Raw genomic sequence first — 18,393 nt, 5'->3', positions numbered from 1 at the left:
TTGGCTTGGCCACTGCCATGTCTGCTCCCTGGGGCTACACAGCTGGTTTTGGTGGTGCTGTTTTTTGGTGAGCTGGCATAGAGGAGCAAAGGAAGGCCATGCCTCCCTTTATCAGCAGCAACACCCTTTCCAAACACCCTCAGCTGCTTGCGAGTCTGCACCCAGATCTGTTGCTGCTCTGTGTCCACAGCTGCCTGAGGGTTTCAGCTGTGGCTATGCCGAGTCTCCAGGGGATGTTGTATGGGAATGGCTTGTCATGCTTGCTCGTTCAGGCGACTACATCACATAATCTCTTAAATAAACCCATCAAATCCCAGACCGGGCTGGAGCCTGCAGCCTGGGGGAGCCAGCAGGTTAATCCAGAGCTCCTCCAGCCCCAGTCCCTTTGAAGTAGCTGCAGCTCAGGAGCAAATGCGCCTTCTCAGGAAGGCTGGTGTTTTAACTAAGCAGCAGAGTTTTATTATCTGAGCTGAGAACTCAGTGATTTCCTTCTCCTGCCAATAATCCCCACTCAGGGCACTATTACGCTCTTTTACAATTTATTTTCTTTTCTCTAATTGCCAGTTTGCAATGGCCATGCATCCCTGTGCCGCATTCTGGGGAGCTTTTGCACTTTGAAAGCACCTTAGTCCATCCTTCATACCCACTGCAATCCCTCTTCAGGTGCTTGAGGGGAGTCCTGCTGGAAAAATAATACGTAATAGCTCATGCTTTTCAATTGTTGCCTGATAAGTGTGCTCTAGAGTAAAGGTTCAGCTGCTTCATGCATCCTTTGTGAGCCCTAACAAACTGCCCTTGACAGAGCTAGTCAACAGATGTGCAGTACCAGTGTACCAGGTATGGTGCTTTGCAGCTGGTGATGCTCTGGCTTGTGTCCTGCATCAATTCCCCAGATTTCACCTGGCACAATATTGTTCTTCTATCTCTTCCCTCCCATCCTGGGGTAGAGAGCTGTGATGCTGTGTATTGTTAAGTTGTTCCCAGGTTTTGTCCCTGGGCTGGCTGAAATGGCTTTGGAGTATAATTTGTGTATGCATTTAGCTTCTTTCTTCATGTGGGTGAAATGTGTTTAAGAGCTACCCAGGCAGGACTTTCCAGCATGGTGGCCTGTAGCAGCTCAGGCTGTCATCTCCACAAGCCAGACTTGTGGATCAAGGCTATTTAGATTTTAGTCCATGCAGAAGCTTTTTTTTTTTTTTTTTTCTTGCTAAGAAAAATCTTTTCCAAAGAAAAAGATTTAAAAGCAGATAAATAACTTTATAACATAGTTGAGTTCTGTTGTGTGTGCACAGCTACAGTGACAGAGCAAAATGTGAAGTAGGTGCTGCAAGGCACATTGGGTACTGGACAGTGGGTACAAGTCTGTCACTATGCTTTGCCAGTCCTATTAAGGTATTTATTCTGCTTCAGGTAGACCTACAGACTAGCTTCCTTAAATTGCAGTTTTTGAAAATATCCTTGAAATAAATTAAAAATTAAAAAAGAAGGAAAAAAAAGAGAGAAGATTCAATTGTCCTCTGGCAATAGGAGTTCCAATAATGCCATGTTATGAACAGGGCAGCTTTTACTGGCAGCAAATACAGCCTGTTGGTTTTGAGAGAGCAGAAGCCCATGCAATGGGCTGTATTGTAATGCTGTAATGCTGCATCCCTTTCGCCTCCCTTCGAGGCTGGCTCCCGTGAGCGCAGGGCGCTGCCCCGCCAACCTGCAGCCTCTTCGTGCTCGCAGTCTGGCTGTGGGTCACTTCTGGTGGCTGGGGGTTTAATATTCTTGTAGCCAGCCCTTTGTGAGGAATAGTTCAGAATAAGCAACTAGGGGAGCTGGTTATAAAATATTTTGGATCTGGGAGACTTTTTTTTTTTTTTTTTTTAACCAAGTTTTATTATTTCTTGCATCTATTAATGGGGCAGCAGGAGGCTCCATATGCTTTTATAGTCCCTGTTGTGCTCTCTAATGGTTATATGCAAAGGCTCCAAGGCGCATAAAATAGACACTCTTAGCCAGTTATTATGATAAAAATTATGTGCATGTCATGACCTTTAAAGCACTGGGACTGTGTGTGCATGCTCTTCTGATGCGCCACTGTTCTCAGTTCCTTTCTGAAGCATTTCTCACTGTAGGAGGTTTGCATAGGAGTTTGGAATATTTTTCTAATCAGCGAAGGGTCTCTTGGCTCTGATGACAACTTCCAAAGCATAGAGGAGCAAGAAGAAGGAAGAGGGGATGTGTTTTTTTTTTCTGAGGGAACTAACAGAGAAGAGGTTAAAGGCGAATGGTGAGGCACAGCATGAAAATCCTGGCACTGTCTGCAGTGCTGTCAAAAATGCTGGCCCAAAAAGTGCTTTGTGCTCTTTGTTGAGGCAAAAGCTATTCTGGTGCTCTTGAGGATAAAGGAGAAAAAAAGTTTCATAATCCCTGTGCCCTATTTAAAGAAACTTTAAAAAAAAAAAACAAAAACTTTCTATAGCAGAAAACTGGAATTTGCTCTCCTGTCAGAGCCCAGACATCTACCCCTCAGCATCGGCTGTGCTGTTACGCCTGGCAAGCGTTGCAATGTTCTGCATCGGCACGTGTGAGGAGCGAGATGCCTGCTGTCGTGGGGAGGGAGGCGTGAGGAGCGGGCTCTGTGTCCTTCACCACTGTGTCCCTCAATCTGTGGTGTCAGAAAGGAGGGATGGCTGCCGTCTGTGAACGCAGATGGTTGCGATGGGCTTGCTCGGGCAGTGCGAGTGTTGAGAGCACTCAGGCTCTTGCTTTGGCGTGCCTGGGCTCTGTGGGTGACACGCGCTGGTGTGTGCCTTAGGGGCATGTCCAGGAGATGGGCACGCACCAGCTGGGTTGAAAACCTCTATTTGGTAATTTCTGCTTTGATTGCTGCTTGCACTGTAGCTTTCTGCATGCTGGTATGGGGGACAGCAAAAAGCATCGGGTCCCTGTCTACAAGGTGTGTGCACCTGGGGAGAAACAGCCCGGAGAGCTGGAGCTGTGGCAGTTTCCAAAGGTCTTGGTTAACACCGGAGGCCAGGCAGGGCGAGCAGTGGGGCTCACCACTGCTTGTGATAACGTTGATATCAAACCCCCGTGGAGAGGCGGCAGGCCACGCTCAGCTGCACCTCAGGCTTAACAAATGGAAAAAATAACACTTATGGTTTTAAAAATTAAACATTCCCTTTAATTATTGAACATGAATAATTTCCATGCAAATCGAGCCTGGATGCATGTTTCCAGAGTGACACAGCTGAGAGCGGCTATATCGCAGGGTGTCAGTGACCTGTGAGCTGAGAGGCTGTTCGTTATTTTTAGCATTTTATGACCAGTGCCCTGGAGAATGGGATGCAGGCTGGTGGTGATATTTGGCCAAAGAAAAGGAATTTAGTTTGCACTCGTAGCCTCCCCTACAATTGCTTTATCTTGCAAACTGGGACAGGAGTGGGGAGTGTGTAGATAGGTTGTCTTCACATAGCTGGGTATTTTGGAAGCCTCCTGGTCAGGACTATAATTAAAGGAATAACTGCGGGGTGACTGTGTTGTTGGAGGCTCTCCTGCTTGCTGCATGAAGGTGTGTGCAGAAAGTCCTTGCCTCTTTGAAGGAAGAGAGAGGAAAACGCACACTGGTTTTTCTTGCAAGTCATCAGTATGAAACTTGCTGCTGAGCTTCCTGGGCAGCTTGGTGTAGCATGATGTGTGTGGGAGCGACCTGGCCATGCACCCACAGATGGATGCTGTCACTGCCTGTCAGCATTCCTTTGGGCTATGGAACAGCTCATGTCCAGGGCAGATAAAATGTTGGATCTGCAGCTCAAGTGAATCCTAGTGCATTTAGGAAAACTATGGAGCTGCAGAGGCTTTTCAAGTGACTTTGAGGATACTTAGTGAGGAGTTGGTTCTGAAGGTTGGCTCCGTGATTAAACTCGTATATATTTTTCTTTTCATAATGGAATGTCAGCATTTGCTGTTTCCTGATTTTCAACACTATATAGTTTGTCAAACATTTATCTCTGTCTTGAATTGTCTTGAGATAGAACTTCTGTTAATTTCAAATCAATATGGAAGAGGGAGAGAATGAAATTGCAGTCTAGCCCTTTTCTTGAATCAATATTTTCTTTAAAAGCTGAAATGTTAACTAGATCATAGTTTTTGCCATTTTGAAATGTAGCTTGTCTTTGAAGAATATATGCATTCCCCTGAAAATTGACGTTGATGGTCAGTTTTGCAGCAGGCATCTCTGCTGGCAGGCATTTGAGCCAAAGTGGGCAGGATGGGGCCAGCCTGTGCAGCTGGTGTGTTCTAATATCCTCCCTGTTTCTGATCTCATCATCTTAACTTTTTTTTTTGTTCTGTTTTGCAGAAGCCTTTGAAATTGTAGTGCGGCATGCGAGAAACTTCACCAACAGCATGTTTAGGAACCACTACCAGAGCATGGGGACCAGAGCTCTTAAGTTTGTTGGAGAACTTTTTACTGATGTCTCACTGTACATACTGGGCTCTGACATCAGTGTCAATGACATGATAAATGAATTTTTTGACAGTTTATTCCCCTTGGTCTACTCTCATTTGATTAATCCTGGCTTCCCCGATCCCTCCGTAGAAATGACTGAATGCCTGCGGGCAGCCAGGAGAGACCTCAAAGCGTTTGGTAACTACCCTAAGATGATGATGACGCAGGTGTCGAAGTCACTGCAAGCCACGCGAGTCTTTTTACAGGCACTCAACCTGGGGATCGAGGTTATAAACACTACTGACCACTTGAAATTCAGCAAGGACTGTGGACGAGCGCTGCTGAAGATGTGGTACTGCTCGCACTGCCAGGGGCTCCTCATGGCCAAGCCCTGTGTTGGATACTGTGGCGCAGTGATGCACGGATGCTTGGCGGGCGTCGTAGAGATTGACCACCACTGGCGAGAGTACATCAGCTCTCTGGAGGGGCTGACCAAAGGCATGCACGGCATCTATGACATGGAGCATGTCCTCCTGAACCTCTTCTCCCTGGTGCGGGACGCAGTCGTCTACGTGCAGAAGAACGAAGGAAAACTCTCATCAACTGTGAGTGGTTTTCTGCAGTTCTTCATGCTCTTTTCCACAGCAGTGCTTGGTTGTATACCACATGCGCTATGTGGTGTAACCAAGCCATCCCTCTCCACCAGCCAAAAATCATCACATGGTCTGATTTCCAGCTCCTCTACTTCCTCCTCAGTTCTCTGATTTTTAAAACTTTTGGTAGCATTTGAAACTGCTGTTTGTGGGGACTGAGCTTCATCTTAGGGCTTTACTTCTTGTTAGATTGGTCACAACTGAAAGGTGTGAATTCCTTCTGGCATCAGCCTTGTAGCTAGGACAGTAGATCAGGAGCTGAGACATCCCAGCATCTTTCATTCTTCCTGGGTACTCTTCCTGCTTTGGGTAGGTCTTAAAGGATGTCCTGCTCTCCAGGTGTCCCCTGTCTCACTCATTCTGATGTGAAGTGTAGTAAACCTCAAATTGAAGTGTAGTAAACCTCAAATGTGTTTATAGTAGCAGGGGCCAGACTTGCATTACCCTGTGGTCTCTTTGTCCTGGTGTGCTGGGCATCCTGGGGGATGGTCTTTAAGAGACCTTCTGTGGTTCAAAGGTCATGGAGCGGCATAGAAAACTGTTTCTTCATCACTTAACATCACTAAAATATACCTCCAGGTAGATGCCAAGTAGAGGCATATACTGTGGCATTCCATGTTTCTTGATTTACTAAGAGGTCTGGTTTTCCCTGTATTGGTAACTCATTCCGATTTTGGGCTGCATTTAATCCCAGGGGTAAGGTTATTTCCTATTTATTAGGAGTGACCTGACATTTTAAAAACACATTGTGTGAATTTCTGAGCCTCCTGAGAAACTGAGGCTTTCTTGTTCAGAAAATAGTGCCGCTCTGTTTGAATGCCAAGGATAAATGGAATGTGGTAACATAACGCTTGTTTCGCAAAAGAGATTTTCTTGGGACACAGTTGATTGCTCCATGCAGGTAGAGTAGAGCTGGGGATGTGGGCAAAGGTGCGGGAATGTTGTTACGCTTTGCTTAAAGCCAACAGTGATTAAAATCTGCCACCGTTTCCCTGTTAGCTGCTTGTTCCTGTCATTCTTGACTCCTGTTTACAAAAGAATTGTGTCTATGTAGGTCACTGTAGTACTTGCACTGTAAGTAACTTATCTTTTTTCGGGCCATGGAAATGGATTGGATTATGGATTTTGACCTATGTGGCATTCAGCCAACAGCGCTCTTCTATGCCGTTTTATGTGCTGCTTTTGCTCACTGATTGCCTGAGATGTGCCGTATGAGGACTGTGGACTGATGTGGTGGCACCTTGGTGGTTTCACATCCCTGGGGTAGTTTGGCACATATGGTGCAAACTCCCTTTATTGCTTGGGAGAGACTTAGGGACCAAATCTCCAGGAAGCTACATTGCACATCTTGTGGTGACCAGGAGGTGGCTGTGACCAGGCCTCTGAGGTACTTTACAGGACACTGTTTTTTAAGCTGCTTGTCAAAGACTGCATACCTTAGCTCCTCCCTGCAGAAAATCCCTAACAGCAGCCTGCCAAGCATTTCTTGCACTCCTCAGACCACTGGGAGGTTCCGGGTCCCAGGGTAGCAGCTCTACCAGGCACAACTTCTGATATTTTGGAGCCAGGGAAGTAACAGCTGTGCTAGAGGACAGAGAAGCTGCTCTGCTAGTAGCCTGGCCTGGAGTTTCCGCATAGCTGATGCTAAGGAGGACAAAGTGCATAAATTCACAGACAACACTCTGAAATTTGCTTTATTTTGTATTTTAATTTTGTTACGTTTTTCTTCAGTGTTGCATGATCAAGGAATGAAGCTTCAGCTAGTCAGAACCTTTCATCCTTCTCAGGAACAGCAAAGGAGCAGAGATGTAATTGTAGGTTTAGCTTTAGGGCAGGTGGGATAGACAACTCATTTACAAGTGGTGGTGAAGTATATGAGGGAAAACCTAGCTAAACTGTGAGCCCAATTGGCATTTTCAGGGCAGTAAGAAACAAAACTTCCTTCTACACGTAATGTGTGTAGAACATTGTATTTGTTCTCAAAAGATTGAAAGCCATATTCAACAGTGAGTGAAAGCATCCTAAACGTTTTGCACCAGTAAACACTGTGCGCTTGTAGATGGGAAGGCAGAATGGAAATACCGCCCGTATGGGCTCCGTGCCAGGTTGTGCAGTATGTGTTGCTGTATGGTCCTAAAATAAGAAGTTTTTAATCCCATATTATTTCCTTGTTGGCACAACATTAAAAATGTTTGTTTATTTATTTATTTATTTATTTATTTCTTGAAGACTTCCACGTATACAGTGAAGGAACATGACTGTCAATTATATTATCAAATAGAGACCTTGATCTGTCTACTGAAAATGTGTTTGTGGGAGGACAAGTAGACAAAGAGCTGCTGAAGTTAACACAAGCCATGGCAGTAGAGCCATTATCTGCCCATCCTTTGCTAAATCAGAACATAAGTTGACTTCCTTGTAAATATTAATAATAATAATAATAATAAAAAACAACAACACTGAGCACCACATAACAATTCAGTGCTTTTGTACTTGACAGAGTAGTTTGAATTCATTAGTGCCATATATAGTTAGGTACTTCAGCATAACTCCTCTTGATTATTTAATACTTGAGAGATTCTTTTTATTTGATCTAAAGACATTTTTGAGTTACAGGAGTGCAGAGGAAAAAATCCAAGGCAAGCAAGCCAAGTATGTATCAGTTGTCACTAAAAGAAGACGGCCAATGGGTCTTTAAAGTTTATTCTTAAAATACCGCTGTTGCTCAGCTCAAACTCTTATGTCAAACCTGAGCCCGGAGGAACTTTTTTACAAATGAAGCTGTGAGCTGTTCAGTAGAGGAACAGGGCAGTGATGGAAGAGCTGACAGTTATAACTACAGTGTTGCAGATGGCCCAGCTCTGTTGGTCTGTATGTGTCTGGGATCTGGGGTAAACATCTCTGCCCGTAAGTGATAGAATGCAATTTTTTTGGTTGTGCTGGAATGAAAGTTTCTCTGTTAAACTTATCAGCACATATCAAGTTTCAAAGAATATACCTGGAAGCAAACAGTTGTAGTTTCTGTTATCCTGTAAATATGATTGTTTTTAGATACCATAACCATATCAAAGTCTAAAATGCCACAGGAGTTGTCTTTGAAACTGTGGGGCTTTACTCTATTGCTGGCTTTTTGTATCATCCTGTTTTATTTCTGACCTTGGCCACAAGCATTTCTGTAGGCAAAGTTCAATTCACCTATATGTTATTAAGCATAATCAGAGGTTATTTAATTGTCATTAAAATCTACTGGAATTATGGAAAGCTTATCTTCCATGTCCATAGTGATTATAGCCTGAATAACAACACTACTGCCCTTTTCTGTCCTTTAGACTTCTTTGTTTTGTCTTTGGTGGCACTTCTACAATGGTACTGTTTTTTCCTGGTTGTTTTAGATCAGTGTGGGTATTACCCAGCAAAGCATCCTTCTTCCACGTGGCTGCTCCTCTGTCCCTCTTTGCCGCCCTTAGGCTGTGTTGCAGGTATTTGCAGAAGGATCTAGACCCATTTTGTAGCTTGCAGCAGACTAAACTACAAGAAGGCGTTTGAACCTCAGCTCCAGAGGTGTTGCAGAGCCTCTAGGGAGGTTTCTGTGGAGCTCTGCAGACCCTAAGACACGGAGTCATGCTGCTGTTGCTCTGCATGTGGAAATCACGTGCCTTCAGGCATGTATTTAAACGTAAACCAGCGGTGTTCCTGGTGAACAAATGGCAATGCAGAAGAATGAATTCCACAGCATTATGGCAGGAGGCAGTTCCCTCCCAAAGCCTTGCTTTAATAGTTAATTTGTCAGCAATGGTGGTGTTAGGTTTAATAATTTCTACAACTTTTCTGTTTAAAAGTGGCACCCCCTAAACTATGCTATTAAAATACTTTGTCAAGTAGGCTGAGTCTCCGGGTAGATTGGGAAAAATATTCTGTCTAGCACTATATTTATAAACTATAGATTTTCCTGTCTGATACTTTCTTCCATGTTGAAACAGTGCCTAGTACTTCTATGTCTTCTAGATATTTTAATCATGAATGCAGGGAGCAGCAATTATAGTCGGTCTGTGCTTTCTACCACAAAAAAAGACAGAGATGCACTACAAATAAATGTCATAAAATATTCAATCCCCTCACCTCTTGAAGTTAATGTTTTCTCTCTTGTTGAAAGTCCATGAGAGACAATAGGTCTGGGTGTTTCACGTAGCTAATCATTGATCCTCCTCTGGGACTCCCTACCTTAAGCCAGCACCGCAATTTTATTTTGGAAGGTTGTAGAGTTGAGGTGAAGATTGTTGACTTGACACAGATAGTAAGTTGTCTACATAAATATTTTTTTTCCTCCCTGTAACTCATTAGGGTTTTGAATCCATCCCAACAGACCGGGGAAAAAGGCAATGCATAGCCCAGCGAGACCCAAAGGAGAAAAAGTGGGTGGCTTGAGTTGATGCTCCAGCCACATACTGCATGTGAAGGGCAGGGGGTATGCACTGCAGATGAGATTCATCAGCGAAAATGATTCAGTTTTGGCTTTATTAGCTACATTGAGATACAGGTCTGGCAGGGCACATGTCACTTCCCAGCCCTTCTCATGGGGCTGGCAGGACTTCTCCTGCCCTTTAACTGTCTTGTGGTGTACCTCTGGACCTGGAATTGCAGGGTGCTGATCCCTGACTTGCGCAGCAGATTCTCTGTGTGGCAGGACCTGTACCTGCCAGTGTAATTAAGGTTGGACACAAAAGATTCTCTGCAGCTGATATGTTTGTAGCACAGCCAAACCAAGGAATAAGAGCAGGCTGCAAAGGAATACAAGATCTTTCTGATTGGTCTTGCAAGTTTCATAGCAAAAGTAAATTATGAAAAACACCGACAAACCTGCCACTCAAAAACATATCAGTAAGCTTCAGATTTTTATCTTTCGCTATAAACACAAAGCCATGGGCTGACAGAGCTGCTGAGACTTTGCTGCTTGCCTTACATTAGAGGTGCACAGCTCTCTGTTGGCGGAGTATTGCATAGAAAGAAAACAGCAGGGAGCTCAGCAAAACATTTTTATTCAGTTAGGATTGATGGCTGAGTTTCTAGAAAGTCTAGGTGAATTACAAACGAGGGTAGCCAGACCTTTGTTCAACGGTTTGTGGTCAGAGGGGGGGAACATGTTGGAGGAAGGGAACCAGCGAGTTAGGAGCAGGGTGCCGTTCTTGATGTGCTTGCACTGTGAATAGATCCTACTCCTTCACTTCGCTGCAAACACTTATAAAACACTGCTCAGGTTTGGGTTAAATAGGTGATATAGTGGTGCTGCAGAGCTGGTGAGGAGAGAAGGTGAAGCCACTGTGCAAGGCAGCTGGGTAGGCTGGGTTTGTGTTTTTTTTGTTTTGTGGAGGTGGAGAGCTCAGCTGCCCCACTGCAGGCTGAGTGCTGGGTCTGAACCCAGCTGTGGTGTTGGCCATGTGAAGCTGCTGGGAGACCCCCAGAGTGGGCAGGGCCAGGTGAACTGGGCCTCATTTGCACTTCACTTCTTTGGGAACCCTACTAAGGAGATCCTGAGCATGCTGAAAATATAATTGACTACTTTGATTGCTAGAAGCACCATTGAGAGAAGCACTGCTGTTGCAAATTAGTGTGGAAATTTGCAGCACCTGCAGATGCACAGGAATGGAATTCAAGAATACATAAGTAAAGGAGTTTTTGCAGGGATGAAAATGACATCTCTCTCCACATGTGATGATTCAGTGCATTTGTGGAGCATCCAGCAGTGGGGCTGGTGCAGTTTGCCCTGGGTGCTGCCCAGGGGCTGCTTTGGAGGCAGCTTCCTCGGTACCAAGCTGGAAGCTGCTTTGCTCCATGGATTACACTGCTGGGGTGGTGGCAGGGAGCCCTGGCAAGTTTTCCTATCTGTTAATGGATTTCTTTCTGTGCTGGAGCTGGCAAGAGACTTCTGAGGCAAGCTTTGAAATTACAGCGCTGTTCGAGAAGTCATTCCCTTTGAGACACTGAGATCGGTTTCTTTGTACTTTTAATGCGGGTTGCTTTCTGTTGGCATAGCTCATGGGATAGTCAGCTGGATGTACTGCCTCTGTATTTTCAGTTTCTTTATCGGAAAAGTTTAATCCTCAGGCTGCTCTCTAATGCTTGCTGGTAGCTAGCTCCATTTTTCACTTAAAGCTGGAAATGCTGGTGAGGTTTTGGTTTTCAGTAAGCTCAGACCCACTCATAGTTATCCCAAGGTGCATTTATCATGTACTTCTGTTAACCATTTTGTGATAATGCAGTGTAATGTGCCTGATAAGGCATGTTAAAGCAAGCATCTGTTCCTGCTGCAGGATGAAAATAAACCTGATCACTAAGGACAGTATCAGCAAAGTTCCGGTTCCTGTGAAAATATCTTGGGATTATTATGATTAGTTGTCTGAAGAGGTTCAGATATTAAAGATTTTTCTGATAGTTGGGAAGCATGTAGCGAAGCACTGAATAGTAAAGCATTGATTTTGATCTATAAATCCCTACGTTGTTGGTGGCTTAGCTGGTTCTAAAAGAACAAGGACAAAAATTATTCACACCTGCAGTTTTGCAACCCAGTATCAAAAAACTTTGATCAAGCGACTCTGGCATACTGCTTCTGGCCTTAGATTGTAGGTTTAACGCTGCTCAAATGTGCATGAGTGAATCACGGGTCTGTGTCTTGCTTTTGGAAGTGACCTTGGCATGGATGCTCTTGACCCCCAATAGGAGTGAAGCTCAGAGGTTATTTTCAGCCTACTGAAAGGTAACCCCGGTCTGGCCTAGGGAGGAAGGTCACTGTTGTTACACAGTTAGTTAATTCTGCTAACAAAAGCTCTGTTTCTAAAGGACACAGCACATTTTCACATGTTGCAGTCGTTGGTTAGCCTTGCCCATTTTCTTTTGGGCTCCAGCATGGGCAAAGTGGCGTGTTGCCCTTGCCTCCTGATCGCTCTGGCAGCACGATGGGGCTCTGGGTGCGGTTTGTCACCAAATTGGGTTCAGCCATGAGCACGCAGGGCCGCTAGGTGGAAGCAGCAGATGTGGCCAGCAATGCTCAAACCTGCTGGTGCAAAGCCAGGGGAAATGCCATTGAATAACAACATGGGTTTTATTTAAAATAGCATTTGATTTTGCTTCTATTCATAACTTTTATGTTGTCCTCTCCTTTTTTGCTCTTCTGTCCTTTTAATTGGATGTGTGCTGGCCCCTGGCATGTTGTGGCATTTCAGTGGAATTTCCAGTGATGCTTTTGTCAATTAAAAGTGGAAGGTAGCTGCTGCTGCTGCGCCCTCCTCCTTGTATGCATGCGCAGCAGCATGGGGAGCATCCTCCGACAACATGTTTGATGCCAAACCTAACTTTGCTTCGAAGCTCACACAGATCTTTTCGTTGACTTCAGTCAGAGGCAGATCACACAGTTGGTGGCAACTTTATGCCTGCCAGTCTGCGGTATAAAAAGAGCTTTTTAAGGCTGCTGCATTTTATGGGTGGGAATATTATATGGTGCCCACTGAGCCCGGCTTGACTTCACTTCAAATCATGTGCTGGCTGTGGTGTGAGTGAGATGCGTGCAGGCTGCACGCGGCAGGATGTCTTGCATCTTTTCTCATCTGAAGTCACAAGAAGCCTACAGATCTCGTACAGATTAATTGCTGGTTCTGTGTACCTGTTTGTGCATACTGTGACTTGGCCTATTCCTTATTTTAGTGGAGGAGCTGGTTTGTTGTTGTGCAACTGGCTCCCAAACATTAAAGAAGATATTTGGTCCTGCGATGCCTTGATATTAGTGGTAAGAGCTAGCAGAAACGGTGGCAGAGCAAACTGTCTTAACTGTTGGAAATGATTGCATACAGCTGTGCAACTTTATACAACTTTACTGCACGGATGTCCTGGTTTCAGTTAGGTCAGAGTTGTCCTAATGGAGCCTAGTTTCTCTTGTCATTTCTAGCTCCCATGACAGCTGTGTTTGACAGCTGAACATGGGATGCTTGGGATGTAGAAAAGGAGAGCTGGTGATCATATCTAAAACAGACTATTGCAGGAAGGGGTGTAAGGGAGTCTGTGTTCCTTGGGTGCTGGACCTTAGGCTTCAGAGGTTCAAACTGCATCATTTTATAGTAAGCTATATCGATCAAGGACATAATGTGAAGATTTGAAGCAAATGAATTTGAGAGAATAAAATAATTTAAGTTGAACCGAAGATCACAGTGTCAGAAAAATCCCGAGGCATTTAGGTAGTGGCTGTGACTTGGAGGCATTTTTGTGTCTGGGTTGAGTCCAAGTGTGTGGCTGCATGGGAGGAAATCGCTGGGTATAAGAGCAGACAGCCTAGCAGGTGGATGTGTGGAGCTTGTGTTTGCTCTTCGGGGGAGAAGTGGAGATCCATGTAAAGTGGGAGAGGAACTGTTCCTAAGAGTTGGTGACAGATTTTTACGCAGAGCACAGTCTCACTGTTGGTGAGAAGGGATGAAACAGCTTTCATACTGGGTAGTAAGCCCTATCCCCCACATACTTTCTTGTGACCAGTACTCATTACATCCCCTGGCTTCTGCTGCTGGGGCAATGTTGGAGCCAGGTCCAGACAGACCTGCCAGGCTTTGGATGAGCCCTGGGGAAGGTAGCACGAGCTGCCTTGCTTTGTATTTAGCTCTGTCCAGATCTTTCTTCCATTCAGACAAGCATTGCTCTCTAAGCTTAATTGGGGAATCAGGGAGCTGTGTCTGAGATTTTCTCAAAACTGGCTGGATATCTTTGTTTTAACATAGAGATAAAATGTCACCCCTGCGGACACAGCTCCCTTGCTTGTCATCCAGATTGCTGCAGCCTCGGGCGTCCTCTATGAGCATAGATTCCTTATTTGCAAAATGTATTCTGGTCCATTTCCTTTCTCAAAGATTGTGTCCTTGCTAAGTCCCACAGCTTTGCAATGCCAGACTCATGCTCACAAATATCCATCTATTAATGCTTTTTGCGCTAACCCCTCTTTTGGCTTCATTATCCATGACTGCAGTTTCTACCAAGAACTCCATCTGAGGTCATTCACAGGGCATCCTTCATGTTAACTGCTCTGAGTTTACTTCCAGTGACAGTAACCCCCGTGAGTGTTGCTGCCTTAAAACTATAACCAACTGTTCTATTAGCAATGCTGATGAATGCACCGAGAACAAAACAGAAACTTAAAAGTGGCCCTCTGCAAAGCAGAAATAGTGCCCAGAGCTGCCCAAGCAGATCAGCAGTGTTTTGTTTTGCACTGCAGAAAATGAGGTACGAGGTTGCAATGAGTACTCTGCTTCATTTTGAATTCTCTGCTGGCATGTGGTAAATGCTCAGAGCTGTACGTTATATCATTTTTACATCTTATTATAAAGTAGCTTTGAGGTACTGGACATGAAAGATACCGTCTACAAATACATTTATAAAAAAAAAAAAAAAAAAAGAGTTGAGGCAGATTTTTCAACTGTCCACTTCGGTACGTGCACCCCTTGCTGCTGGCAGCCTGAGCTTTCAGCCTCTTTGGATTGTGGCAGAACACAGTGGTGGCGTTTATCATCTCTACCTGTTGTGTTTCCCCAACTAATAAATCCCTGAGGGCGCAGAGCCTGCTCTCAGATGTACGCGTGAGGGTAAAGTTTGCTGCTAACTGAATTATTCTTTGAAAGACTCATTTGAGCAAGAGCAGGCTGGCTGCAGAAAGCTGTGTTGATAGCCTACAGCTACTTTGGCACAGTTATTCCTATTTAAAGAGGGGGAAAAAAAAATCAAACTTGCAGTTGGTGAATTTAGCAATTCTTTATGCAGGTGTATATCTTTCTAACCTAATCAATTTTCACACCTAATTCTCATCTCTGCTATCTGCTGTGGTAGAGATTATGCTCTTAGACACTGACCTGGAAAGGGATAGAGCAAGTGAGCCCAGTGGTTACTGATGATAATTTGAGGGTGACTGGCATGCTCTGAGTTACTTCTTTCTAAACCTTATTAACTCTTGGATAGCGTGTATTGATCGGTGTCACTGTACAAATAAACTTCATGCAGCTGCTCCGCAGAGCACCAGAGAGCAGGTATTTGATATTGCACCTGCCTGTGATGGTATTGAAATCGTCCTTCCTCGTCTCCTCTCTGAGGAACAGCCTAGGGAGCTGGGGGTGCTTGAGGACAGTGGGGGCTCCAGAAGGTGATGCCGGGGTGGCTTTGCCCAGCCTGTTTCCCCACTGGTTAGGAGCAAGTAACCACTTCTGGAGCATTTTCTACCTGGAGATTTTGGTACAATTTTATCTTTTTGGTGAGTTGTGGAAACTTGTAAAGTGAGCACAAAGTGAAGATATTAAAAAATGCATTTAAAGAATCTTTCAGTCCAGTGCTTTCTCCCTGTGTTTTAGGATACTTGGGTATAAATTTGTTGGAATTTACTTCTGATAATCAGATTCTAGACATTAGTTTGTCAATGTCAATAAAGGAATTGTGATTAAAAAATCAAATTCATTTCAATTGTCTGCAAACAGCTTATTGCTGAATGAGTTGCTTTAATATATTAATCAGACATAAAGTAGCATTGTAACGAGGTTAAAAGTGCATACCGATTTCCATTATAAATATATTCTCAATCAAGCAGAACCTAATCTACTGCTGTAAGTCATTCTTTAATTCAATTGTACTAACCACAGTACATGTAAAAACAAGATGTGTTACAACAAAGTCTAAGAAAAAGCCCTGAAGGTATAAACATCTTTATAGAAAATAATGATTTACATTTTCAATAAGCCTGATTTGTCTTTGGGAAGAATGTAATTCCTTTATCGTGAGCAAAAATCTAATAGGAGTCTTTTTACCTTGTCTGCCATGTTTTGGGTAAATTATCTTGGTGCTGACCTTTAATTGGATAAGGCTAGAACTGGCTGCCAAGAGGAAAAAAATACAAATGGATCTAGTTGCTTCAAAACTGAGAAAAAAATCAAAAGATGAATAAAATCCCTGTGAATGAAGAACACAGGGCCCTCCTGAAGCCTTTGTTAGCCTTGAATGGATTAATTTTACCACCAGCTAATCTCTGCTGTGCTGAGAATTTTTTACCACTTTCTGTTATTAACAATTATTGCACTTTTATTTTAGTCTTTGCTCTGTGAGGTTGCAGCACTGCCATGGGCAGAGCCCTGTGCACCCCTCAGCAAGGAGACCCTCCTGGGAGGGCTCCTGTGTCCCTCGAGGCTGCTCATCACTGCCTCTCGGGTGTGGAGGTGGCCAGATAATGAACCCTGGCAGTCCTCTGGGCTTAGCTGGAACATGAAGTGTTGTTATTACTCTGCTGAAGATACTAAGCAGCTTAAAAACTGCTGAAATGATCTGATGAGCTTTGGTGCCTACAGCCTTGTTGTTTTAGCAGAAATAGTCTATGAGAACATGAAAGGAGGTTGGAGACGGCAGAAGATGGCTGCTGGGGGCTGTTCCTGTGGGAAAGTTAAAATAAGTAGGGTTGTGGTCCTCTGTAAGGGATGGTTGGATGGGGGGGATTGCCGAATACTGAGGGCTTTGGGGCTGGAGGCTTTTCTGTTCAGCTCCATTGCCCCTTCCCAGCATGGAAAGGGAGGAGGGTGTTTTATAGCAAAAAACGCTGTTTGCGGTGTAAAAAACCTTTGGGATGGTTTCAGTACAAGAGTTTATTGAAGTGTAAATCTAAAAAGTTGTGTATACCTGTGAGTGCAGATCTGCACGGATTGCAAAACAAGCAATGCTTTTTACCTGCTTGTTTTGACATCACCAGTTAAAGCAGTGTTAGCAGTAAGCTTTGCATGCTCTCTTTTGTATAAATATTATGCTATTGGATTCCTGATAGAAAGAGAACTAATTAAGGAGATGTGGATATCATCAGTAGATTTTTTCTTCCCCGAGATTTTATGAGCAGTAATTTGAAAGGAGCCATATTAAAGTCATTGAGGAACAAGTTAATGCTGCGTTTCCAAGAATATTACCCTTCTACCCAAAGATTATATTCAAGAATAAACAGTGTACAGTAGCTAATTGCTAGCTGACACATTATAATGTCTTTATACTTCCAAAATTGAATCAGTCTGGTTTAAAAAGTCATGCAGTAACTTTTTAATTATTTATCAATGTATTTCTTAAAGAATAATTGAATCTCTGCTTGAGGCTACAGGGGGCAAGTTGGCCAGGGGATATTGACCACATTTGCAACCCAGCTGACACTGCTGCTCTTAAATAATCTCTTGCAGGCCCTGTCTCCAGGTTGCTGGCTTATGTTCCAGACTGACAGCAGGTATCTGTTTTTTCTCTCTAAATTAAGCTGCTAGGAATTTATTTCCCTGATTGTTCGTTTCTGTAGTGCCATAGGCAAAAAATGCAGTATGATATTAAAATCCACAGAAATCTGCAAAGGAAACCAATTAACTCAGGGAAGGAAAATAGCAAATGACAAACCCCGCTTGCCTTGAGCCCTCCTCATTCCCGTGTTTGCCCTGTGTTGTTTCTCCCTTCCACAGCCCCCTCGGTGTTGGTGGCACATTGCAAGGGGTGACCCCCATGGGTGGCAGGGCTGCCCCAGACTCCGGTTCCTGGCTGCTGCCCCTGGGTGAGTTGCAGCCTTCTTGCTGCTGCCGCTGAGAGCCTGGGCTCATAGCATGTGCTGAACTTGGTGCGCTCAAAGGGCTTGTTTGTACATTGGTGCTGTGCAACAGGTAGAGATGCAGAAAATTCGTGGTAGAAACTGATAATCCCTCAAACCTTTACATTGGGACTCATCCCAAACTTTATCCCAGACTGCATTGGGATAGATAAAACTCTCTGCAATGGGAGGGTCCTCCTGGGACCTGCAGTAGTAATGGTATAGTAGCGTGCACAACTGTATAATTGCATTGTATGTAATATCCTTAGCAGAAGTAAGTTTCATTACTTTGAGTCCAGATTTTCTATCGAGGTCTTTCTTTCAGCAATGGCTTTGAAATCAGGTGGTTGGGTTGGGAACTTTAACCTCCTCTGGGCCTCAGAGTCCTAGAGGCATGATAGCAGCAGGAGGCTGGGAGCAGTCGTGCCCTGTGGGAGCTGCTTGGTGCATTGGGGCCTCGGAGCTTCAGATAAAGGGTTGGGTTTTGGGCACTGAGTACTGCTCCTCGACATGGCTTTGGTTAGTCTGGCTCACTCCTGCTGTGCTCTGGATTTTGCTTCCATGTTTTCGCTTTGCTATGTTGTCATTTTTCAGGCAAGGCTGCCGTCTCTTTCCAGGAATAAAGCCATGGCTCGGTTGTCTAAGAAACATCATATTGCATAGATCTAACTTAAAAACATAATGGGTACATTAGTATG

At 44.3% G+C, this 18,393-nt stretch overlaps 1 protein-coding gene across 2 annotated transcripts in view; it reads left to right on the top strand.

Annotated features, from left to right (window-relative positions):
- The window catches only part of GPC3 (glypican 3), a 144,826-nt gene that overhangs the window by 59,738 nt on the left and 66,695 nt on the right, over positions 1-18,393 (top strand). For both annotated transcript variants that reach the window (XM_068697025.1, XM_068697026.1), the window contains exon 3: positions 4,349-5,043. In XM_068697025.1, coding sequence (XP_068553126.1) covers positions 4,349-5,043 — 695 coding nt within the window. The remainder of the gene's footprint in view (positions 1-4,348; positions 5,044-18,393) is intronic.

Source organism: Anas acuta, chromosome 13 (genome assembly GCF_963932015.1).
Source record: "Anas acuta chromosome 13, bAnaAcu1.1, whole genome shotgun sequence".
NCBI lineage: Eukaryota > Metazoa > Chordata > Aves > Anseriformes > Anatidae > Anas > Anas acuta.
The sequence above is the reverse complement of the archived record's forward strand: the minus strand, read 5'-3'. Positions and strand labels throughout refer to the sequence as shown.